Source organism: Suricata suricatta, chromosome 5 (assembly GCF_006229205.1).
Source record: "Suricata suricatta isolate VVHF042 chromosome 5, meerkat_22Aug2017_6uvM2_HiC, whole genome shotgun sequence".
In the NCBI taxonomy this organism is placed as follows: Eukaryota; Metazoa; Chordata; class Mammalia; order Carnivora; family Herpestidae; genus Suricata; species Suricata suricatta.
Genome location: NC_043704.1, coordinates 67467771 through 67494390, shown reverse-complemented (window position 1 = coordinate 67494390; position 26620 = coordinate 67467771). Strand labels below are relative to the sequence as shown.

The 26620-nt window shown below is 40.5% G+C and overlaps 1 protein-coding gene and 1 pseudogene across 1 annotated transcript in view; both read right to left on the bottom strand.

Moving 5' to 3' along the window:
- Positions 1-807: 807 nt before the first annotated feature.
- Positions 808-15167, bottom strand: LOC115291166 (annotated as a pseudogene).
- A 5009-nt stretch (positions 15168-20176) lies between these two features.
- CASR (calcium sensing receptor) overlaps positions 20177-26620 on the bottom strand; it is a 27807-nt gene continuing 21363 nt past the window's right edge. Inside the window, exons 5-6 of the mRNA XM_029940716.1 lie at positions 23478-23601; positions 20177-21819 (exon numbers count right to left, since the gene is read on the bottom strand). Coding sequence (XP_029796576.1) covers positions 20309-21819; positions 23478-23601 — 1635 coding nt within the window. The 3' untranslated portion in view covers positions 20177-20308. The remainder of the gene's footprint in view (positions 21820-23477; positions 23602-26620) is intronic.

Below are 26620 nucleotides of genomic sequence, written 5' to 3'. Positions count from 1 at the left end.
TACTTTGTTTTTTTATATTAATTTTCAGTGCAGGTTAATGATGTCACATGTTTTACAATTCAGTGAAGTCAAATAGAGGCTTATCAGAGTCTCTAATGTTCTGGCTTAATCTAAGAGTTAACTTTGTAGTATTTAGAGCAGAGATATTTTCTCTGGCTATCCTGCAAAAATCATATTTCTCATTACTGGATTTGTGATAAGGATTGGGCAGATAACATTGCAGGTTGTATTATCTGGTAAATTCTCAGTGGGCAACTTCACATTGAAGCTTTTTTACCTGATTTGATTGGCCAAATTACTCTCAGGTACTTTAATTATTTAAACATAAGTTACCTAATGCTTTATAGGGAAGAGATCTGGAAGTGAAACAGAAATAGCCATGGATAAATATGAGAGTCAGAGAGACAGACAAATAGAATGAATGGACAGCTTTTTCTAGGGAGCTCAGAATTAGAGTCCTAGCTCTTCCTTGCCTGCAGTAAGGGGTTGAACTTCTAGGCCCCTGATTCCTCTTGTGCCTGAAGGGTGCTAATAGTCTCTAGTGACCTCACAGGGTGGACAGGCTCACATGAGAGATGATGTGACCGAATGCTGCAAGGGCCCTAGCTCACTGTGGTCACTCAATGCTCCCAGCACCTCCCTGTACCTCCCCACCCTGCCCCACCTCCTCTTTTCTGCTGAGGCTTCTTAACAGAGAAATACTTCTATCTGGAGAAAGGCCATTTTATAATCCCTTACTCTTTCCAGAAGAAGTGTGCTGTTTTTTGTTATTTTTAATTTTTTTAAGTGGCAGAATGATATCCTTTATTAAGCCTCCCCAGTCTCGTTCTCTTTCTCCTGCACAGTCTTGGTTCTCCTGAGATGTCCCGTCCCCTGTTGAGTGATAAGACCAACTTTGCAACCAGTAGGGGTTATTTTTGAAGATGCTATCAGGTTTGCCAATGTGCTGGTGGTTGCCACCTCCAAAGGGATGCTCCAGAGTTCATGGCCTCACCCCGCATGCATGCCCAGAAATTCCTCTTTGCCTTGTACTTGTGGTAGGCACAGCAACCAGGCTTGTCAGTGCAGTCCCCTCTGGCCACCCTGCCAACCACAGCTCTGTTGGCTGAAGAGATGGCCATCTTGGAGCCTAAGCATAGCTTTATTTGAGTATCATTGGTCTCTGGGTTGGGGTAGGTGATGATGGCGTCATTCTTGGAGGCTCTGGCCAGCTCACCAGTCTTCTCCTCCAGGCAACATATGATGGTGCTCTCAGGAATGGTGCCCACTGCAAGCATATGGCCGATGCTGAGCTGGCCTTCTTGCTGCAGTACATGAACTAGCCAACATGGATGCCCTAAGCCGTGAAGAACAGCTCTGCTTCTTACACAGGCAGTGATCCCTAAGGACCCCGTTGGCAAGGAGTGTGTCACAGCTCAGAGCGTGGATGGCATCCTTCCTGATGCCCTTGATGTAACTGAGCGGGTCAGGAAAGTAGGTGCACAGGTGCATAGCGCCCTTTGGTGCTTCACGCATGTGCCTAGTGGGCCAGAGCCTTTCTGGTTGCTGTGTGTCATGTGGTGCTTGGCAGCGCTCTCATGGCACCTCAGGGAATCAATGGGAGGCCCAGGGACCACTCCTATCTTCTAGGGGAAGTTTCAACACTGCTCCTCTTCGTGTATGCAGTTAAAAGGTAACTTCCTTCTCTCTTTCTGTACAGGTTGAAGACAGTTTGCACAGACTGATCATAATTTAGGATTTCCTACATTTTATTACTGGAGCTAGTGTAACTAGTTATATGGCTATCGAGTTGATCATATCTAGGCTCATGGTCTTAGGTAGACAGGGAAGAAGGACAAATACAGGGATTTTATTTTATTTTATTCCCTCTCATACTTCGGATTCTGACTATGTGGAGGTCTTACCTGGAACTGGCTGTTCCATGAAGTAAGAAGTGTGCTTAAGTTAGCCACCATTATTTGCAATAGAGTTCGTGGAAAACTGATGTTCTTTACCAGCATCAAGTGGAAGTGAGATTTTAGGGGGGCTTTCCAACTTGGAATTTTCAAGTCTAAGCAGCTGTACGGCAGCGATCTTCAGGTGTAAGAAGCCAAGTCTGAGAATCTATTTGTTTTAAGAGGAGAAGGACATATAAAATTTGAAACCCCATATTTGTATATGTGTTTGGAAGAGTAAACATAACTACTTTAAATAATATGAGCTTCATAAGAGAGGTAGTCTTTTTAATTCTTATTTAATGAGTATATGAGTAAATAAAGTTTGAGAAACTGCTTTAGGCTGTAAAAGAAGGTGCCAGAAGATGTAAACCAAGTTTAACTTCAGAGTTAGCTAAATAGGGAATCAATAGCAGTTTAATTAGCAGAGACATAGATAGCCAGACCTGAGAGACAGACCATCCAGCCCAGGGGTTGCCAAATTATAGCCCTAGGAGCCAAATCTAGGCTGGCTGCTGCATTAAAAAAAATTTTTTTTATCTTAGAGAGAGAGAACGAAATGGGGGAAAGGTGCAGAGACAGAATCTCCAGCAGCCTCCACACCCAGCCAGAGCCTGTGTGGGGCTTGATTTGGCCAATGGATCGGAGATGAAATCAAGAGTCAGACACTTAACTGAGCCACCCAGGTGCCCCAGGCAGGCTGCTGACTTTTTAATGATCTGCTAGCTAATAATGGTTTTTACATTCTTAAATGGTTGAAAAAAAATCAAAAGAAAAATATTTCATGACATGTGGGAAGTATGTGAAATTAAAATTTCAGTGTCCCTAAAGTTTTATTGGAACACATTAGTGCTCATCTATGTATTCTCATTTGCTGCTTTCATGCTGCAGGGACAGAGTTGAGTAGTTATGACAATGTACGACCCAGGAAGCTTAAAGCATTTATTATCTGACACTTTGCAGTTTTAAGTATCCAGGATAATAACTCAACAATTCAATACATTACTCAGTGCTCATTAAGATTAAGTGTACTCTTGTCCTTCATCTATTTTACTCCTCTCCCAATCACTTTCCCTCTGGAAACCATCAGTTTGTTTTCTGTATTTAAAGGGTTTTGTTTCTTTTTTTTCTTTGTTCATTTGTTTCTTAAATTCTAAACATTTGTCTAGAAATCACATATTTGTCTTCTTTGAATGAGTTAATTCCCTTAGCTTTGTACCCACTAGGTCCATCCATGTTGTTGCAAAGAGTAAGTCCTCACTCTTTTCTTATGGCTCCATTGTGTGTGTGTGTGTGTGTGTGTGACCTCATCTTCATCCATTCATGGATGGACGGATACTTGGGTTCCTTCTATATATCTCGGCTGTTATAAATAATGCTACAGTAAACACAAGGGTGCATATTTTTTTGAATTAGTGTTTTCATTCTTTGGGCAAATACCTGGTAGTGGAATTGTGGAATTATTGGATCATATGGTAATTCTATTTTTAATTTTTTAAGGAACCTCCATACTGTTTTCCACAGTGGCCATACAAGTTTGTATTCCCACCAACGGTGCCCAAGGGTGTCTTTTTTTCCACATCCTCACCAATACTTGTTATTTCTTGTGTTTCTGATTTTAGCCACTCTGACAGATGTAAAGTGATATCTTATTATGGTTTTTGCATTTGTATTTCCCTGATGATTAGTGATGTTGAACATCTTTTCATGTGTCTGTTGGCCATCTGTATGTCTTCTTTGGAGAAATGTTTGTTCATGTCCTCTGCTCATTTTAATTGAATTATTTTGGGGGGAGGTGTTCAGTTGTGTAACTTCTTTTATATATTTTGGATATTAATCTATCAGATTTCTTATTTGGAAATATCTTCTCTCATTCAGTAGTTTGCCCTTTTGTTTTCTTAATGGTTTCCTTTGCTTAGCAAAAGCTTTTTATTTTGGTCTAGTCCTAATAGTTTAATTTTGCTTTTGTTTCCCTTGCCTGAAGGGACACATCTAGAAAAATGTTTCTATTGCCAGTATTGAAGAAATTACTGCCTATGTTTCCTTCTATAAGTTTTACAGCTTAATGTCTTGCATTTAGGTCTTTAATTCACTTTAAGTTTATTTTTGTGTAAGAAAGTAGTCCACTTTCATTCTTATGCATGTAGCAATCCCTTTTTCCCAGCATCATTTGTTGAAGAGACAGCTGTTTCCATTTTGTATATTTTTACCTCCTTGGTCACAGATCAATTGACCGTAAGTGTGGGTTAATTTCTGGGCTCTGTCTTCTCTTCGGTTGATTTATGTGCCTGTTATTGTGCCAGTACCATGATGTTTTGGTTATTACAGCTTTGTCCTGTATCTTGAAATCTGGGAATGTGATACCTCCAGCTTTGTTCTTCTTTCTCAAGATTGCTTTGGCTCTTTGGGATCTTTGTGGCGCCATACAAATATTAGTATTATTTGTTTTAGTCCTGTGAAAAGTGTTGTTGCATTGAATATGGAGATTGCTTTGGTTCGTATCAACATTTTAACAATATTGCTTCTTTTAATCTGTGAATGTGGCATATCTTTCCATCTGGTTATGTCATCAATTTCCTTCATCAGTTTTTTGTATTTTTCAGAATACAGGTCTTTTACATTCTTGGTTAAGTTTATTCCTAAGTATTTTATTATTTTTGATGCAATTTTAAATGGGTTTATTTTCTTAATTGCTTTTTCTGCTATGTTTAATAGAAAGCTTCTTAATTTCAAGGTAATGGCCTTTTTGTTTTTGATTTTGCCATTAATGTCTAGTTTATTACATCGTGATTACCTTAAATCGCTTTTTATTTTTTTTAACTTTCAATTTTAATATCTTGGTACAGTTTAAAAAATTTTTTTAATATTTATTGATTTTTGAGAGAAGGAGAGACAGACTGCAAGTGGGGAAGGAAGAGAGAGAGAGAGGAAGACACAGAATCCAAAGCAGGCCCCAGGGTCTGAGCTGTCAGCACAGAGCCCAACACAGGGCTTGAACCCATGGACCATGAGATCATGACCTGAGCTGATGTCAGATGCTCAACCAACTGAGCCACCCAGGCGCCCCTTAAATCTCTTTTTAAATAGTACCCTTCTCTTCCTTCATTGACGTATTGGAGAAACTAGGTCATTTATCTCACATGACGTTCCATTTCTTGGATTTAGCTGCTTACTTTCTCATATTGTCATTTATTTTTTTATGTTCCATATTTCTGTAAATTGCTGGTTACACCTCAGGCTTGATTAGATTCAAGTTTAGTGTTTTATTCGGTAATACTTCATGGTGTCTACCATGCCATCTACATCCCAATGCAAGAGACCATGAGGCATGTAATGTCTTGCTCTACTTCAGTGATACAGATATTATTCATTGGGTTTAGGTGAGTAAGCCTAATCCTCCTTTATAAACTTCACTATCAGCCTTTTGTGTAATGGTTTTAGTATCACTGATATTGTACCCCTGACCTATTATTTCATTAGGTATAGCAAAATGATGATTTTCTTGTCATTCTTTTTGCTATTTTTTGTTGTTATGGTTCTATTTATTGTTAATGGATTTATTGAGGTATAGTTGGTATTTAATAAAATCTACATATTTGAAGGATATGATTTAATTTTGGCATTTTACTATGCTACTAATGACTATATAATACATTGTTAAGTATTATACATAAATAGCTACATTTTCCTATGATGAATTTTTCATCATCAACTATTTGATTATCCTAAAGTTAGTTCATATAGGGAAAGTCAAGCTAAATGCTTGATTCTTTCCTTTAATTTATTGGGGAACAGATAATGAGTTGATGCCCTAGAAGCTTCCATTGGTAACATTTGTAGTTTTTTTTCAACTCTTTTTCTTGGTGGGGGTTTAAGGGTAGTATTATGAAGCATGCATTTTTATGTATTTGAAATATTTCAATCAATTACAGTCACTGTTTTTTATTGTTGCTCATGTTGTCCCATCTTAGGCTATTGGGAGCCTCTTTGAGTTGGCTTTTATGTCATTTTGATACAATTTTGGTAGTCTTTGATAGCTTCTTTGCTTTTGGCACAGAAAGATGTCATAGATTCATCTGTATATTTTCTACCATAAACCTGGGATCAGCAACTTTTCTAAAGAGTCCTGGTTCCTTTTAGTGGGGAGTGATATTTAGAGATGAGCTTTTCTTTATGTTGTCATTTTTAATCTTCCTAAAATGATAAATTGGTTCATTACTAATGGCATACATTAGTATACCTGTTATACTATGCCATATGTATATGTATACCATATGTATTCTGTACCATAATACTATACATTAATGATATATTTTATATTAATTGTTCAAGTTAATAGTGTTTATATTTGCTTTTTAAATATCAGAGCTAAGTAATAACCTATGGCTATTTAAAGTAACTTTACTATATCTTGACTATTTACTCATGTAGTCAGATTTTACTTACCACAAAAACTATTTAAAAAGGGCACTGGAGGGGCACCTGATTGGCTCATTTAGTTAAGCATCCAACTCTTGATCTTGACTTAGGTCGTGATTTCAGTTCATGAGATTGAGCTCTGGGCTGACAGCATGGAGACTGCTTAGAATTCTCTCTCTTCCTCTCTCTCAGCCAGCCCCTCTCATGCCTGTGTGTGTGTGTGTGTGCGCGCACATGCATGCTCTCTCTCTCTCTCAATATAAATAAATAGACGTTAAAAAAGGGGCGGGCACTGGGATAAGTTGGGAGACCTAGGGACTCAGGCTCACTTTATAGGTGGTATGAACTTGAGTGAACCACCAGCTCTCTTTTAAGTTTAAAGGGAGGGGTAGAGAGAGACAGAAACACAGAATCTGTGCTCTCTTTTAAGTTTAAAGGGAGGGGTAGAGAGAGACAGAAACACAGAATCTGTGCTGTCAGTACAGATCCCATGCAGAGTTCGAACTTGTGAACTGTGAGATCATAACCTGAGGTAAAGCTGGCTGCCTAACAGACTGAGACACCCAGACATCCCGCTCTTTTACATTTCTGACTCCTCTTTACCTAGGCAGGGATAAAGTCATTGGCCTCGCTTTGTGAACAGCTGATGGCTGCATATGCTATGGGTATGTATCACCCACTTGTTGAGTATCAACAATCAGTCTAGCCAGATAAGTAAAGGCAGCCAAGAGAGAATGATAAGAGTGGCCAGATAAATTAGAGACATTTGTTCCTTCTCACCTTTTAGGCCAAGGAGAAGGAAAGGGATAGGAGTGAAAGAACAGACCATAGCCATTTCTTACTCTGAGTCTCTCAAGCCAAAGTTGTTCTGGTGGAGAAGATGTGATCATTAAATGGGATTTGAAATTCAAACTACTAATACTAGAATTTTTAATAAATAAAATCGACTGGAAAGACAAATTCTGCCCAAAATGTTGTTAAGGGATGGGGAAAAAAAGATTCAGCAAAGCCTGGTCATAGACAGTGAGGGATGGGAGAAAAGCAAAACTGAGTTCGGAGCTCACTGTGTACAGAATGTGCAATAAACTGGGTGTATTTGGTAACCATAATGGGAGAGGTTAAATTTTTTTATGGATCAAAATAAGAAACAGAGATTCTGGCATAGAAAACTTAGAAGGATTTTCTGTACTTAAGTTTAGAGATGGATAATCTCCCTCACCTATTTATCTCAGGCTTTTCCTGTAATTCAGTTATTATCCACAAGGTGGCAGAAGATACCCTGGTTATGCAGTCCAGGAGCTCAAATTCTAATTTTAAGCTCAGATTTCATTATAGATTTTAGCTGTATATTTTTCAAGTAAAAAATAGCATAATTTGAGTATTTTAATAAAAACTTTAAGTATTGCTTTAATGAAAACAGGAAATTTTGATCAATCATATGTGTGTGTGTGTGTGTATATATATATATATATACATATATATATGTATATATATATATATATTTAAAGTCATAAAAAGGCAAACTACATAGAAGTATTTTTCACTATATTGCCAGCTTGTTCTTATCTCTAGACTGACTAGAATGCGATTTCTTAATTCCCTCTGAGTACTTTTGTAGTAATGTGTCAATAGGAAATGGCTGGCAGAGTTCTGGGACTTCAGTTAAACTGTGTAATACAAATCTATTGCAGTTTCCTTTTGGTACTGGTTCTAGGATATTGGGGTTTAGGAATAATTTTTGTGTCTGTCTGTTTTTACTTGTCCATAAGTTTCCATTTCTTATATTCAGAGTTTCGCTTTTATCCCTTCTATTGGCAAAATCAAGAAATGAAAATATCTGACTCCTGAGACCAAAAATCCCCCATTCCACCAGGTTACTTTCTTCAGTTAGAGGGCAGTAATTTTCCACTGATTCATAGAATGACATCACTTTTTCCCATCAGCTTTCTAACTGGAAAACTCATTTAAACTACTTTACATATGAGAGTACTTATTTTACTACATCCTACCCACAACTCTGAGTTCCTACAAATACTTTTAGAAAGTTCTATATACAAACAGCATTTTAAACCAAAATATAAAGTTTCTGAGCAATAGTTCAACAAATATTTATAAACAGTTTTAAAAAATAAATTCCCAGATTTTTAATTACAAAATTTCTAAACATTCAGAAAAATAGTCCAATAAATACTCTTGTACCAACCACTCAGATTAAATAATTATTTGCCACATATTTAAATACATATCTTATTTTTGGTGATGCATTTTAAAATTGCAGATACTATGACCATTTACCCCTAAACAGTAGAGTCACATTTTCTAAAATGAGGACATTCTCCTACATAACTGTATTATTACCCCTAAGAAAATTAACAATACTTCCTTAATTTTATCTAATAACTGGTCCATATTCACATCTCCCACCTTTCTCTCAAATTCAAATTTAACACAGTATTTTTCATTGCTATTTAGAATATTATAATCTGGAAAGACCTTTACCATTAAAAAAATGATACTATTTTTTTTTTAAGTTTGAGAGAGAGCGAGCGAGCACGAGTGCACCAGTTGCAGGGGGTAGGGGGGGGAAGGTGGAGGCAGAGAGAGATGGGAAGAGAGAATCCCAAGCAGGCTCCACACTGTCAGAGGGGAGCCCCATGTGGGGCTTGAACTAATGAACCGTGAGATCATGATCTGAGCTGAAATCAAGAATTGGATGCTTAACCAACTGAGCCACCCAGGTGCCCCTAATGATACTTTTTGTTTTGTTTTTTGTTTTTTTGATACTGACTTTTTGAAGAGACTAGGACAGTTGTCTTATAGAATGTACAATTTTTTGCCTTTGTCAGACTTTTCCTTATAGTGTCATTTGATTCTAAGAGTATATTGTCAAATTAATTTTATGGCAACCAATTCCTACTACCATGTGAAAGTTTTCAGAAGTTGCAGTGGTTTAAAGCCACAAAATGTTAGTATTAACTCTTTTATAGTTCTGAAAGACTTGCAACCAGAGAATGTCAAAGCAGGAAAGTCCACTCCCACGGACACATTAGAAGAGGGGACTACAGATTTCTATTGCTGCTTTAACAAGTTACCACAAATGCAGTGGCTTAAAACAGCACAGATTTGTTATCGTATAGTCCTGGAGGCCAGAAGTCCAAAATGGGTCTCACAGGGCTAAAATCAAGTTGTTGGCAAGACTGCATTCCTTTCTGAAGACTAAAGGAAACTTTGTTCCTCACTGTTTGCCGCGTTTGCAGGCCATCTGCATGCCTTGGCTTATGATCTCTTCCTTCATCTTCAAAGCCTGCAGTGTAAAATCTTTAGATCTCTCTCTGACCCTGACCCTGACTTTCCTGCTTCCCTCTTCTGCTTATAAAGACTAATGTGATTACACTGGGCCCATCTGAGTGTAATCCAAGATACTGTTCCTGTTTCAAGGTCAGCTGATTAGAATCTTAATTGAATATGCAGCCTAATTCTTTCTTGCCATGTAACATAACATATTTAGAGGTTCCAGGGATTAGGACGAAGACCCCACTATTCTGCCTGTCAGGTCAGGAGGTGACCTGACAAGTTACTCTAAAGAGTCTTAAAATTTTTTTTAATATAATTTATTGTCAAATTGGTTTCCATACAACACCTAGTGCTCATCCCAACAAGTGCCCTCCTCAATGCCCATTTTTTTAATGTTTAATTTTTTTTTTTTTGAGAGAGAGAGACAGAGTATGAGCAGGGAAGAGGCAGAGAAAGGAGACACAGAATCTGAAGCAGGCTCTAGGCTCTGAGCTGTCAGCACAGAACCCGATGCAGGGCTTGAACTCACAAACTGTGAGATCATGACTCAAGCCAAAGTTGGACACTAAATTGACTGAGCTACCCAGGCGCCCCTCAGGAGTATTTTCCATACACTGCAACCTTATATGTTTGTTTTGCATTGGAATTCGGAAGAAGGTAATTCTATGTTGAACCCTATTTAAGAGAGTTTAATAAAGAGACATTAGAGGGGATGGATGGAACTCGAGGGTGTCATGCTAAGTGAAGTAAGTCAGGCAGAGGACAGATACCATATGTTTTCACTCCTAGGTCTAACAGCAGAAACTTAACAGAGGACCATGGGGAGGGGAAGGTGGGGAAAAGAGTTAGGAAGAGAGAGGGAGGCAAATCATGAGAGACTCTTGAATACTGAAAACAAATTGAGGGCTCAGGGGGGAGGGGGAAAGGGGAACAGAAGTGATGGACATGGAGGGCACTTGTGGGGAAGAGCACTGGGTGTTATATGGAAACTAACTTGACAATAAACTATAAAAAATAAACAAACAAAAAAATAAAAAAATCTATTTAAATTAAGTTAGTTACTAACATATAATGTAGTATTGGTTTCATGAGTAGAATTCAGTGATTCATCACTTGCATAATAACCCCCAGTGCTCATCCCCAAAAGTGCCCTTCTTAATGCAGTTAGCTTATCCCCCACAACCACATAGTGTTTGTGTATCTTATAGATCTAGAGTCAGATGATTTCATTTTCTAGCTTTATCTTGATAAGGAAGGTAAGCGTTTCCTTTGACTATGATTGGAGAGTCTACAGGGCTTAAATCTTATAATTCACATCAACTCAACCTCTTAAATTTTAGTTTTCTTCTTCTGTCACTTCATGTTAGAGTGGAAGAATCCAACAACATTGGCAGTTCACACGTACCTCCTTCTGGGTTATCTGTTCAAAACAGAACTGAAGTGGATCATATTGTTGACATGTAGACTCATGAAGTGTTAAGACTTAACACTTTACCAAAAGGTGAGAGTCTGGAGTAGTGTAGGGCAACTCAGCATCCTCAGGGCCCTTTGAGTGCTGACCTTTTATTATGATAGTTTTTTAAATGTTTTTATTTATTTTTGAGAGAGAGCCCGGATGCACGTGGGCGAGGAGCAGAGTGAGGGGGATGGAGGATCTGAAGGGAGGTCTCTGCTGACAATACAGAGTCCAACATGGGGCTCAAACTCATGAGCTGTGAGATCACGACCCAAGCCCAAGTTGGACGCTCAACTGACGAGCCACCCAGGCACCCCTATTTTGATAATTTTTAGAAGTGCTAATGCGATACTGAGTGAAATGTTTTAAGTTAGTGAATTTAGTTGGTTTGGGGAAGAAGACAAAATAAGAAGGAAGAAACTAAAGAATCTTGCCCATATGAACTAACGTTTGTTGAGCCAAGAAAATATCTAGAGTTGAACCAGGTATATGAGAGGCTTTCGTTTAAATGCCAAATCTCTGCTCTCAGGTCCCCTGATTATAAGGTCTACTCTGTAAGTTAATGATATTATAATGGAAAAATCCACAACCTCCACCTTGGGGGAAGGTCTGGAGGAAGTTTGGGAGGGACTTGTGCAGTAGACCAAGGAAGTGATTTTGAGGGCATGGTCTTGGATTCCAAGTAACAATGACTATACAAGTCTGTGAGCTCAAGAATGTCTTGGGAACCTCAGCTGTATTGAATGTCCCACCAAAGGGGTTGTGCCAGGAGAAGTAAGCTAGTGTTTTTGTGTATCCACATTGGGTCATTTATTCTGCCCAGTGGCCATTGCTATCTGGGAAGGAACCTTAAAATGATGGGAACTTAGAACTTATTCTTTGGTGTGTTCTTAGATCCTGACCAAGAAGGCCACCTGCGTGGGAAAACAGAGAAACTAGAGATACTGAGGGATGTTTGGGAGTGAGGAGAATGCAGCACTCACATTAAGGAACCTTCAGGAAAGAGGTCCCTAGCAAGGGAGAGGGTCTCTAAAGAACATATGAAAGTACTAATGAGCAGGAGTCATCTGTAAACATGTACTGGTATCATCAGTATGGGGACTATCCTGACCAGTTTACTTTTTCTTCATCTCTCTGCCCCATCCTTGAAGAGGATAGCCACACGTGTAGGGAAGTATGGGCATAGCAACTGAGGGATCAATAAGGAAATGTCTGACCACAACCCTTCCCTAAGTACTGACTTCTCTGCCTGCAGGAGGCCGGAGCTGAGGGAAAAGGGAGGGGGACTAAATTAAACCAAGTTTGACTGTAACAAGAATTACTGGTTAATTCAGTTGTGTCACCTAACAGTTATCAGAAAAGTCATATCCAAGTTTTTCACTTAGGGAAAGGAGAACGTGCCTCATAGAGCAGATTTAAGTGGATAGGGAAACAAAAATAAAGTTACTTTAGGATTGTATCGCATAAATTTTACTTGTTTGATATGATTGTTACAGCTGTGAAAGTCCGGGGCACAGACATCTGGTGCCTTAAGGAGCATGCTGGAGTGGAGGGGAAGGGTGAAGAGACTGGAAAAGATGGAGGGATGCTAATGATACTTTGTTTCATATTTGTTAAAGTTTACTTACCACATTTGTATAACAAAGAAAGTGAGTTTTAAAATTCATTTTTGAATGCTTTACCTTCTACCTTATTTAAGATCACTTAATATTGGCCAGGATGTAGGGAAGTGGGTTAACACTCTCCATAGCATATCTGGTCAACAATTCAGATGGGTTTACCTCAAGAGCCTACAAATGATTTCTTCTGATCTACTGTTCACTATAATCTTGGCTTTATTAGTCCTTAAATTGTAGCTATAATACCTCAGGTAAGGCTGTGTTTTTTTCCTCTATTGCTCCTTTTTCCCCTCCCTCATTTTAATGTTATATATAGCATTCCAAAAAAGGACAAAAGAAGCAAACAGACAATACTCAGTTTTCCTTCCCTTTATTTTCTCATCTTCTTTTTCAGTGAGACCTCATTCATATTATTCTGTAAGGTCACACTATTCTGGTCCTACTCTCCCCCTTAACATTACTTCTAGACTTGATTATGTGCTTTGACATAGTACACACACTTGCCATATCTCTTGTTTATAGGCTCTCCCACAATGGGATTATCGTGTAATTTCCTTAGCCACGCCCTGGATGTTGTGCACCTAGAGTTTTTCTTGTTTGTATCACAGGACCTCAACTGTGTATAGTGTAGCCTTGGTTCAGGCTCCAGGCTCGTGGCTCAGGTGGGTTCTGACGTAGCTGGAACATGTTGCTGCTAATTGATTTTGTTTCCTGTTGGATTATCTCCTTGGGAGTGTATACATAAAAGAGAAACTTCTGGCACCAAGGCTGAGAAGGATCTGTTTAAACACTTCTACGCCTTTTGCCAGAGGACAATTCAGAAAATGAACCAGCCCACAGTTAGTTTATCTGAGGATAGATCATAATAGACGACATCAGAAGATCCAGGCTGTCCTTCATCAGCCTCTAAGAAGGCCCTTCTGATATACTTCAAGGAATTACTTTTTCAACTTTGTTGTAAAGGTCTTATTTTTGTTTCCCACTAAAATATTAGCTGCTTGGCAGACTTTCAGGTTCTTTTTATCTGAATGTTTGATGGACTGACTTCTCTTGGGGAAATGTGGCCAGAAAAATCATTGAAATTCTATTGTGTGATTTTTTTTTTTTTGGCTAATGAATTCTTTTTTATTTTTTGACTGATTTTTAACATTTTCTATTGTGGAAATTTAAAAAACTTACAAAAATCACCTGGGTGGCTCAGTCAGTTAAGGGTCTGACCCTTGATTTCGGCTCATGTCATAATCTCTTGGTTCATGGGATTGGGCCCTGTGTTGGAATCTGCGCTCACAGCACAGAGCCTGCTTGTGATTCTCTTTCTCCCTCTCTCTCTCTCTCCCCACCTTCCTCTAAAAAACAAAACAGATAGAAGGAACAGAAAAATGGAGCCCCATGTATCCATTACTCAGCCTCACCAACCATTAACTTTCTGTTGTTCTTTCTTCTCTTTCTCCCTGTATACTTATTTCCTCCCCTCATTGAGGTATTTTGAAGCAAACCCCAGACATCATATGATTTCACCCATAAATACTTCAGTGTAAATCTCATTAAATGACCATAATGTATATGGCAAAGCAAATGGGGGTAAAATGTTAACAATAAGCAAATTTGGGTAGAAAGGATAGGTGTGTCCTTTGTACTTCTTATTTTTGTAAATTTTCTGTATGTTTGAAATTATTTCTAAAGTCAAAACAAACACCTAACCAAACAAATCAAAAACATGACCATAATAATATCACATCTGATAATCCAACAAACAGTTTTTCTTGTTTTACTATAAATCATGCTCTTGGAAAGAAATTAAGTGGAAAAACTCAGGTAAATATTAAAAAGAAAATAAAATCATTCATAATTCTGACACCCAGATATAATCACTATTTAATGATTATGTATTTTTCTTCAGTCCATTAAACAGACACAGATACACGCACGCATATGCCTATCATTTAAAAGGTGGAATAGTCCTAATGAGCTTATAACCAAGCACATAGTTCCTATCATCTCATCCGCTCCGGCCTCATCCCTTCAAACACCTGCTTCTGCTTGCTCTCTCTTATCTGCCAGCAGGCTCTCATGGTCAAGTGCCAGCGGCAGCTCTGTTTTTGGTATAGTACTTTCTTATCAACCATGGCTGTTAAGATGAAAGGGAATCATATTTTGCTTGCTTTTTCTCAGGAGGATGTGTTTTTCATTTTGTGTTTGATCTTAAAAACGCTTTGCTTGTGGGCAGTGTATAGTGTATCACCTAACATCCACGCTGACCTCCTTCTCGCATGTCTTCCTATACTCTACAGGGTGGACAGCAAAAGCCACATTTCTAGACTCTAATGCAGCTTGGATTTTGCACATGGTCAGTGGGAGGCTTGGGAAGTTGATGTGAATGGGACCAAGTACAGTGGCAGGGGGGTCTGGTTCCTCCAGCTGCAAGGGAGAGTACCCCTGTGCCATGGGCGCGAAGTGGAAGGCAGCAGAAGTAATGAGATTTTTGCCAGAAGAACCCCATGGAGGGATTAGCTGTTTCTTCTGACTGCATTGTTCCTGACTGTAGCATTCAAGCTTGGATTATCAGATGTTTATCATCTTTAGTCATCTGTCGTTTTAGTGATTTTCCATATTTTCCTCATATCCTTGAAGGTGATACTTTTACATCAATCATTTTATTTGGCAAATAACCAATTATGGCAGCTAATATTACATTCTCTTTACATAAGAAACTAAGACAAATAAATTTGGACATTAACTACGTTACCTAAGGACATATAGTTTATCTGTTATGCCATTTAGAATCCAACTCTTGGTTTTCCACTACTCCAATATTCAATCTATTCATGACTAACAATAAAAAGAGTGCCCAAGAGTCCTGGAACCAATTATACCTCTAGCAAAACTTTATAGGAGTGGCAACTGACCCAACTGGGTGATGCTTTCTAATGCAGTTTGCTTATTTGTTTAAAACCTCACTATAGGGCTATTTTAAATTCTTTTCTTAATTTTTCTGGTATAATCTTGTGCTTTAATGTTCAAAATTGGGGAACTATAGATAATTCTAAAGAAGTGGAAATTATTAGTCCATCACCAAGCACCAGGGTCTTTATCATTTGAATGCTTTCTTCGGTCAGTTAAAAACAAAACATTTAAAGAAAATTGGGAGGTCTTGAGCATTAACCATATCTTTGGGTTGATATCAAGTAGAATAACATATTCTTCCAAAAACATTTCCTGGTACTTTTGTCACGGTTCAATCCTGTACTGACCCTGAAGATTATTCTTAGGCTTTGATCTCTTACCTATTTTCAATATACTCACAAATGTTTGCACTCTATTTGCTGGGAACTTAGTCCTTGAGTTAATTCTTTTATTGGGTATAGTCTCCTCTAGTTATCCAGGTAGCTAGTGTCCTAGTTTCAGAGGGAGATAGCTGGTGATGTGCTGCTATTGCTCCCACAACCCCTTACTCCAGTCCAGCTCGTGGTATAAATAAATATCCCTGCCTTCACTCCAAACTCCCCCAACTCTTGTGCATGATTCAGGGGAGGAGACAAATGTGGTGATCATTCCAATAGAGGAGGTGGTCCCCCTAACTCCACTGGATTCCTGGGTCACAGTTATGTTGCTAGTCCCCACATTTACCTTCATGCTTGTTCTTCCCAGTTTCCTGACTCTATTTCGCTTCTTCTAGTAGTTCGCCACTTCTCATACCACTAGCTGAGCAGCAGCTCTCAAGGCTAAAACTCTTCTCTCTGTCCTTGGAAGGCAGCTTTGTTCCTGTGACTCATCCTGGCTTGTACTTGTTATATCCCTGACCCCTACCTCACTCCTTGCATGATAACAAAGTTCTCATCCAACTGCTAGTATTTTCTGATGATCCAGGACACCTGTGATCTCATTACAACAATTTCCTTCCACCTACCCCAATTCCACCCACCTTTGAGATACACCTTTGTCTCCAATGGACTCCGAAAATGGCCATTCAGTTTCAGACCAGGGATAATTAACCAGCACCCCTAACTAACAACCTCTGTTGTTCTTCTAGCCCAGATATGTTCAAATGCCATAAATAGCCAAGGGAAACTGGCTCTGTGCTGAGCTAGCCCACAGCTTCTATGACTTTAGCCAGGCCCAAAGAGGTAACATTGCTCTGAAATGCAACTTTTGGAGAAAGACATAGAGAAGACCAATTTCTCCCAATTGAAATGAATATAGTTAGACACTTTTTGATGATTATAGGGACTTGTAGAGTGATCGTGTTACATGATGATCATTACCTGTAAAGTTCTAATGTAAATTCTTAAAATCTAGGAAACTCTCCCATTTGAGTGAAAATCCCTCATAACTATAGATTTCATTTTTATTTTTGAAAGAATGGTAAACAGTATCCCATTGACAATGGACTCTAAAGAATCTTTTGAAAAAAACTCTTGACTGACTTTATAAAAGAGAGAAAACAAACCCTTGTTTTTGGAAGCTACTGTTTTTCAGGTTTGTGCTGATAATAGATTATAGATAGAAGTAGATAATAGAAAACAGCTGTTAATTATCTAAAACCAAAACCCAGAAAGACTAAGAACACAAGATTTATAGTTCCCCAAATAGTTTGAAGGAACAGAATATTGGTCATAACTTTCTTCTGGGAGGAGAGAGATGGAGCTAGTAGGTGGGGAGAGCACTAGAGTGAGAACAGGGGGATCTCCCAGAAAGGCCCTCCCCTGTTTCCTGAGCTGAAAAAGCTCAGGAAAGGGGAATAGAGTAAAAATGTTTTATTAGTTTTCTGTCACTTCTGTAGCAGTATCCCAAACTTAGAGGCATAAAACAACATAAATTTATTACCTTACAATTCTGGAGACCAGCAATCCAATAAGGCTGTTACTGTGCAAAAATCAAGGTTGTGACAGGGCTGGTTCCTTCTGGAAGCTCTCAGGAGAATTGGTTTTTCTTGCCTTTTTCAGCTTCTAGAAGCTCCCTGTGTCTCTTGGCCCATGGTTCCTTTCCATATTCAAAAGCACCATTAATCTGTGGAGTCTTTCTCACATCACATCATCTGACACTGAGTCTCTGCTTTCCTCTCCACTTTAGAGGAGTTGGTGATTACATTGGGCCCACCTGGATAATCCAAAATAATCTCCCTACCAAGGTCAGCTGATTGGCAACCTTAATTCCATCTACAACCTTAACTCATTCTTGCCACATAACTTAACCATCATTGGTTCTGGAGATTAGGAAGTGGGCACCTTGGGGGGCTGTTATTCAGCCTTTGACAATTGCCTATACAGACCTGGAGACACATGCCCTGTCTTCCCTCTGGCACCTTGGAAGCTAGTCTCCTTGAATTCATCATACCAGCATGGGGAGGCAGCCGTTAAGTAGAGGCCAGGAGGGGCCTGAGGGCTGTCTGGCGGTTCCTAGGCCCCAGTGTTCTCTGTTCACAAGAGAGCCGGCGAGCCTGGGAGGGTCCTAGCAGTTGGGACAAAGTGATGCAGCTGTGAAAATCATTGTGGATCCCATGACCGGGGACCATATGGGGATGGGAGGCCTCAGAGGATGCCAATGTGGAGGCCTAACAATTACTGAGGGCCTGATAAGAATCAGATGTCAATAGGAGCTGCTGATGTTTGGGGAGCCCCAGCTGCCTTTACACGGAAAGCCCTCATGGAACGTGGAAGGAAGAAACCTCTGAACTGACCCCCAGAAATCTGAATCAATTCAGAAAACTCTGAAGTTACTGAGAAAACCCCAGTTTGACTAAAACGGAAGTTTCTGTCACTAGGCTGAATGGGAATTTGAGATAGAAACTAGATTGTTAGAGAAAAATAAAAGAAAGTTTATGTATTACACCCTGATTTTGTGCTGAGAGTTGTGTCTGCAACATATAAATGAAGACAATGATGTTGAGGCTACTGTTCTCAGATTTAACTGCTATATTTTGGCTTTGGCTTAAGAGCAGCATTTAGAGTGATCTGAGAAACTACTGCCAGACCGGTGACACTCTTTCCTCGGTGCTGGGACCATAGAGGCAGTGTGTGGGGGTCTCTGGGGTGTCTGATTGACTTTGTGAGTTTGTCACCATGAGCAAGTATTACTAGGGTTGACCAGAGTTCTTGGGGTTATTATGAAGAAAGTTTTTGTCATCAGTGGGCTTGTCATTAAAATCTGAATGGTAAACAAAGTTTGTTTTATATTCTAAGGAGGTGAAAAAAATAATTACAATATCAGTAATAACATTAACTAATATTTATTGAATGCTTACTATGTTCTAGGCACCATGCTAAAGTACTTTACATACATTATCTCATTTAATTCACATAAGCGCTCTGAGGAGAAAGAATGATTATTACCTATATTTTAGGGACAAAGAAGCTGGGGCTTCACAAAGTTAAGGTTCCCTGCCTGTGGTCACCCAACTTGTAGGTGACTGTCTGAACCCAGGTCTCTCTGTCTCCAGAGCCTGGATGCTCAGAAATATGCCATTCAATCACTTTAACCACCTATGGTCAAATTCCCACTGATGGAGGGATTAGGTATGGCATTTGGCAGGGGGAGTGCCAGGCTAATGTCTTGTGAGAGCTCTCTTGGAACACTTTCTTATCCCAGCAGGTGGTAGGGGCTAATGGCTAGGAGCTTGTTTTCCACAGAGTCAGCTGTGGATCTGGCTTTGGGAAGCATTGGGGACAGGGATTGGGGGAATTTATGGATCCCTGGGGCTTACTTGGGCTTAGCTCATGGAGGTGAGAATGGTGGGGTAGGCAAGGATGGGCAAGGAGCTCAATAATACTGCCTTATATTAACCAGACTGAAATTTTTTCAGTTTATATTGTCCATGAACTATTATAACATTATTATAACAGAAGAATTTTCTTAAAGATAAAGCTACATATGGCAATATTAATTACAGATACAGCTCATTGGATTCATGCAGTTCCTTCCCAACAATTTGAGGTGATTCTTATGATCCTAGAATCTAAACATGGCATCACTATGACGTTCTCCACCAGATGTGTTGGTGTAGGATGGATGCTAACCTTCTAGATATCACATGATAGCAGCAGCAAGTAGGAGACCAAATATCTTATGGTTTTCATAAATAGGAGGGGACATGTTCACCTTATGCTCTTGAACACTTGAAGTTCTCTTCCCATTGTCAAGGTGCTGGGAAGCACTGGTGACATTCTGTCTTTCAGACTCTTAACTCTAGTGGTGACCAGTCTGAAGTTTTGTCACTCTGCACACTTTTGTCTCTGCGCCAGGCTGTCTGCAATGTTCCGGGCAGGTATTTCAGTGTTAAGAAAAAATGGAGGGAATAGGTGGGTTGCTAAAGTCTTGGTTTTATATCTGGGCTGTTGGATGGGATAGAACAGAAGAAGAGAACAGAGGAAGAGTTATGAACAGCAAATCTGCGTATGGTGATCTCAACACTCTGACATATCCAACCACAGAAGAACATAAAGCAGAGCAACTAAATTTGAGGTGTTTGGCATGTCTTATTCCTCCTTCCACAGAGGAAAGGAGTCTGGAGCGATTCCTCATTCCTGTCAGAGAACGTGATCCCAGGAATCCTCTCTGGATCCTTCCCAGACTGGCCACCTTCTTCCGTTTTATGAATGCAATATGTTTTCTGTGACAGTGCTGCCACCACCACTGATGACAAAGCTTTGTGAACTGGACACTACAAGTGCTGGGGACATCTCTTCAGGGTCCTCCATCTCTGGTCGGATGTCACCATCGATAGGCCCTTGAAGGCCTGTCTCCTGTGCAGTCAGTTCTGAGCCTGTTTCCCCACACTGTAGTGGGAGCAATGCCTGGTGTCTGGTCAGTGTCTCGCTGCTTTTCTGGGCCTCCAGGGAGTTCTGGTGCATGGAATTCCTGTGAGCCATGGCACTCTTCTGAGGCTCATCAAAGCTCAGTGAGAAGGTGACTGTGCCACTGCCGAAGATGACCTTCGGCTTGCATCTGGGCTGTGGCTGCGGCTCTGGCTGCTGCTGAAGGGATGAGGGCTGCTGTGGCTGTGGCTGCTGCTCTTGGGTCAGGGCCAGTGGCTGCTGCTGCTTTTGCCTCTCGGGCTGTGGGAAGGGGTCTTCACTGTTGCGCTTGCTACTGATGGAGGAGGAGGGTGTGGATCCCGTGGAGCCCCCAAGGCTGTTGGACCGCTTGCGGGAGACATTGCTGCGGCGCAACGTGGCCCGGGCTGCCACTTTGAAAGCATGAGCAGCAGTGCTGCAGCGCACCTCCTCGATGGTGTTACGTGATGGCTTGAAGAGGATGATGTAGACCTTGTTGAAGAAGATGCAGGCCAGCAAACCAAAGCTGGCTGCCAGGATGGCGATCACTTCCACGGCAGAGACAAACTTGCCGTAGGTGCTGGCATAGGCAGGAATGAAGGAGATCCAGACGATGAAGAAGATGAGCATGCTGAAGGTGATGAACTTGGCTTCATTGAAGTTCTCTGGCAGCTTCCGGGACTTGAAGGCAAAGAAGAAGCAGATGGCAGCCAGTAGGCAAGTGTAGCCAATTAAGAAGCCCAGCGCCATTAGTGAGCCCTCATGGCAGGTGATAAAGATGATCTCATCCTCTAGCTCATGGTTGCGGTAACTTGAGGGTGGTGCAGTGTAGAGCCAGATCACACAGATGACAATCTGCATGAAGGTGCAGAGGAAGACCAGCAGGAACTGCAGGTTGAGCCCCCACCACTTGCGGTGGAAGCTTGTGGGGATCTTGGCCTCAAACACCAGGAGCACACGGTTGGTTTTCACTAGGATGCATGATATGCAGAGCACAAAGCTGATACCAAAGGCTGGCTGGCGCAGGCGGCATGTCCAGTCCTGGGGCTCACCTATGAAGAACAGGGAGCTGGAGAAGCAGCAGAGCAAGGAGAAGAGGAGGAGGTAAGAGAGCTCTCGATTGGTGGCCTTGACAATGGGTGTGTTACGGAACTTGATGAAGACACCCAGCACAAAGGCTGTCAGGAAGATGCCCAGCACAGCAAAGAGGGTGAGCGCAATCCCAAAGGGCTCTGTCCAGGAAAGAAACTCAATCTCCTTGGCAATGCAGGAAGTGTGGTTTTCATTGGACCAGAAGTCATCGGGGCACTTGTCACAGGCACTTGCATCTGTAAAATATTTCAGGGAAGAGTTAGTTACTGTGTGGCATAGACTAAAATTTGTGAGTGTAAATGTGTTGGTAAGGGTATACAGATTGTTGGATGTGGTCACTTTAAATTTTCTTTGTTGGTGAAATGATTGAACTCTGACTTATGTTTAATAATATACTTATTTAATTTTATGTCTTTTTAGTAGTTCTATTTTTTTTCCCTCTGTACATGGTTGGGGGTGGGACTACATGTTTGCTTTAGCACTACTTGCTGATAGTTTTTATCAGAGAACGATCAATCTTGCTGGGCAGGTGGCTGGCTGCCTACATACCAGGGGTCTAGCACAGTTTATCAACTTTTCACAGTACTCAGCCTGACTCATTTTGGACTGCAAGACCATGACCCGAGCCAAAGTCAGACACTCAACTGACTGAGCCACTCAGGGACCCCTCTCAGCCTGACTCATTTTGGAAAAATGGATGGACTTTGTGGACATGTCAGAGCAGACTCCCTCTTTGATCAAGGCAGAATATGCCACACGAATGACCTGTGCCTTCCTCACTCCACATCCATGGCTTTCCAATGAGGGAGGCTGCAAACTCATTCAGTCAGTAGACATTTGTGAAGTCTCTGCTATGTCCCAAACATCATGCAGTTTTGAGGGTGAAAAGAGCATGGGCTTTCAGCCAGAGATATGGATGGGAATCCTGGCTCTCCTATTTACTAGCTGTGTGACTTTGGTCAGGCTCCGTATCCTCTCTGAGCCTCGGTTTCAATCATCTGTGTAAAGGAAGCAACAATCCCATTATCGTGGTAAGGATGAAATAATATAATAACAACAATAACAACAATTATAGATAATATTTATAGAGTGTCTCCAAAATGCCAATTAAGGTTTTTGTTTAACATTTATCTAGACTTAACATGTGCTATAACACATGTTATAAGAGAGGGGTGCAAGAAGAAGGAGATGCTGCAGGTGACTTGTGACCAGTGCCACGGCAGCTTCTGTATTCAGCACAGGCACCCTCTGGATCACAGCTGCCAACACAGGAGCCGTGCCGGCAGCGTCGCAGGTGAGAGCGGCCTGGCCGGGACGTGCTGGCTCATGGACGTGGGCACGGAACCCTCATGGTGGGGGCAGGGCCCTTCTGAGCATTACACCGAACTGAGTTGTTGACGTGAAATATTTGTTGTAGAAATTTGGATGAATATAATCTAAATTAAAGTTGAAAAAAAAACTCCCCAAACTCTATAAAATAGGTTTATTATTATTCCCACTTTATAGATGAAGAAACTGAGGTACAGGAAAAACATAAGTAAGACAACAGTACAATGCCAGGTACCCAGCAGGCAAATATATCATGGCCTATTAACTGTGCAGTGTGGACCAGACAGAACTTTGTCTCGTTAGGGCTACTGAGCTAAGAAAAGGAATACAATATTGGGGAGTGGTATCAAAGTAAAATGAAAGATGTGTAAGCTTTTATGGTATTACAAGGCATCTGATATTTCTTTTCTGTCCCCCTCAGTGCCCAGCCCAGCATGACCATCAGACATATCTTGTTAAATGAGAAATTGTGCGAAGTATCTTCTCAGTCTACCCCTTCCAGGGACTTTGCTGACCCCACTGCTCCAAAGTAGACCGAGTACTGCACGAGGGCATGTTCCTTTACCTGTTTCATCACTGTACTCCCCATCGGGACATTCCACACACTCAAAGCAGCAGGTGGGCTCCCCCTCAATGATTCCTTTCCTGGTCCCTGCCAGGCAATCCCGACTGCAGTTGGAGAAAGGAACCTAGAGAACCCAGAGCAGAAAAGTGAAGGGCTGCGGCTGTGGGATCTGTCTTGCGCTCCTTTGACACAAGCACAGGGGAGGAGTTCGTGCACAAGGAGAGGACAACAGGCTTCAGACCCATTCCAGACAGAGGAAGTACCAGAGACCCTTGTTCCTTTTATCAGTGAAAGGGAGGCAGGGGGAAAAAAAAAGAAAGGGAGAGGGGTGCTTGGGCAAGTGCCTGCATGTGTGTGCACACGCACACACACATCCATGGGATTCTGGGAAGGCTGATTGTTGCGACTCTACACAGTGACCAAAATCCTCCCTAAATAACCCCCATTTCATTCCCTCCACGTCCCAGAGTGGGACACCTGTTTACTTTCCATGGAAACAAGCGTTTAAGACAAGCTGTCCGATATAGGGACACAGATCTACATACAGAGGAATAATCACAAGGGGAGGTGCTGAGATGAGGGGAAATTTGTTTGGAAAATGCGACTCTGAACTTTGCAGTGAATTGCAATTCCTGCAATTTTATTTCAGGCTTTATGGGGTGACTTCTAAGATCCTTGAAGCAAGGCAGGCAGGACAGGCAGAGAGGAGCCAAAAATAAGTGGATCAGAAAAATATGTCAGGCAATTACTACCCAAAAGAAATCTTCAATACTGATATTAATTTCAGATAACATAGATCTTATTTAAGGTACATGGAATTTGATTAATCACAATCCTTGTTTTTTTCCCCCTCATTACTTTTTCACATTTCAATCACTTTTAGCCAGTCATTTTTAATGATTACCACCCAAAACTAAAGCTAGGACTGGAACAGTAACCTGCACTTAACTGTATGCTTTCCTCTAACCCCTTGCTTCCTCCCCCACCATATAGTCATACCTGAGAGGACCACCATTCTCTGTTTATCACAAGCAAATAACATTAAATGTTTTTTCTTTAAAAAAAAAACACTAAACTTTCAAGAGACAGATGAATTTAATCTTACGTGAATGCTACCAGAGATTAGGAAAATTTTTTTAAAAAAAGGAACATCTTCTAACTCATTCTAATATAAAGGCCAGTATTAACCCTGATTCCCAAAACAGATGAGAACAGTGTGAAACAGAAAAAAATTACAGGCCTATCTTACTTACTACTTCAAGTTGTCTTCGGAGGCATACCTGCGTTGTGTATTTGTGTACAAGTAATTTCTAAGGAAAGTTCTCCCAAGAAACCAGGAAGAGAATGGAGCAAATCGGACACAGAAGGGAAGAAGGCAGTGAGGGTAAGATCTTGAGCAAAGTCCCTCAGAGGGTAGCTTCTGCCTGATCCCACAGGGGAACTCGGGATTGTCAGTTATTCCTCAGAGCTGTCCTGACCTGGGGAAAAGGGAGCCAGGGCTTTCATACTTCCACATCACTCATCATTAAGGATCTTTTTAGGGAAATGTAAATTCATAGACTCTTCTGCTTTTCTGAGCCCTGTAGTCAAAGTGGGTTCCATTAGCCTGCTGAAAAAGAGTGGTGAGTTCTGTTGGAAGCAAAAATATATAGAAGTGCTGGGGGTATATGCAAAGTGTAAGGAATCTGAAAGGACCTGGGAAGAGTACAACTATTTTTTTTTATCACTTGAAAATAGATGAAAAACACTAAAACAATTAACAAACTCAAAGGACATAAGAAAGAATATATAGCATGATCATGTTGGGTTTATGCCAAGAATGCAAACAAGGTTAGCATTAGAAAATCGATAAATATCATCCACTGCACGGTTATCAGTAGATTAAGAAAAAGCATTTGTTGAAATTCAACACAAAATCATGATTAAAAACTTAATTGAAAAGTGGAGTTATGAAGAAATATCTTTAACTTAAAAGGGTAATATAAAAATTCTTAGGCAAACATTCTATATGAGAAAATATTAAAAGCATTTCTTTTAAAACAAGAATTTCCACTATAACAACTATTATTAAACATTGCAGAGTTCATAGCTATTGGGATAAGGCAAGAAAAATAAGGGCATAAATATTGGAAAGAACTCAATAAAACTTGTTATTTGCAGATGATATGGTTGCATAGAAAACTTAAAAGAATCAGCAATCAAAAATTATTAGAAATAATTGGAGAGCAGCCTCAGACTAAAAGGCCACAGACTTTTCATACACAAGTTTCATTAGATTTTCTTAAAAAGGCATTTCAGCTTCTGTTTGCTTTTGTTGATTGCCAGATCCTTAAATGGTTGGTTTCGACAGCCTTGTTCAACTTATTGCTTTATCATTTCAGAAGCTCTTCTGTCTCATTCCATATGATCATGTCAAGTAACATAGAAGGGCTCATACTATTTCCAAAATGTCTCTTTTAAAAATTGTTTGAAAAATTTTTATTTTTTTGAGAGAGAGAAAGAGTGAGAGCAAGTGGGGGAGGGGCAGAGACAGAGGGAGACACAGAATATGAGGCAGGCTCCAGGCTCTGAGCTGTCAGTACAGAACCCAATGCAAGGCTTGAACCCACGGATGGTCCCTGTGCTGACAGCTCAGAGCCTGGAGCCTGCTTCAGATTCTGTATCTCCCGCTCTCTCTCTGCCCCTCACTCACTCATGCTCTGTCTCTGAAAAAATGAATGTTTTTTTTTTTAATTTTTTAAATATCTTTTATTTATTTTTGAGAGACAGAGAGAAACAGTATGAGCCGCGGAGGGTCAGAGAGAGCGGGAGACACAGAATCCGAATCAGGCTCCAGGCTCTGAGCTAGCTGTCAGCACAAAGCCTGATGCGGGGCTCAAGCTCACGGACTTCGAGATCATGACCTGAGCCTAAGTCAGATGCTTAACCAACTGAGACACTGAGGTGCCCCTAAAAAGGATTCTTGAAAAAGATTCTTCCCTTCTCTTCCCACCTACCTGCTTGACTTGGAGACATCTTACAAAGTTAAATACATGGAAAGGAATAAAATATTTATTTTAATATGTCAGAAAAATAACTGGTCTGACAAGGAGTTTTTAGAAAATGTGAACAGAAGATTATTGGCATTAACTTCTTTTTTTTTT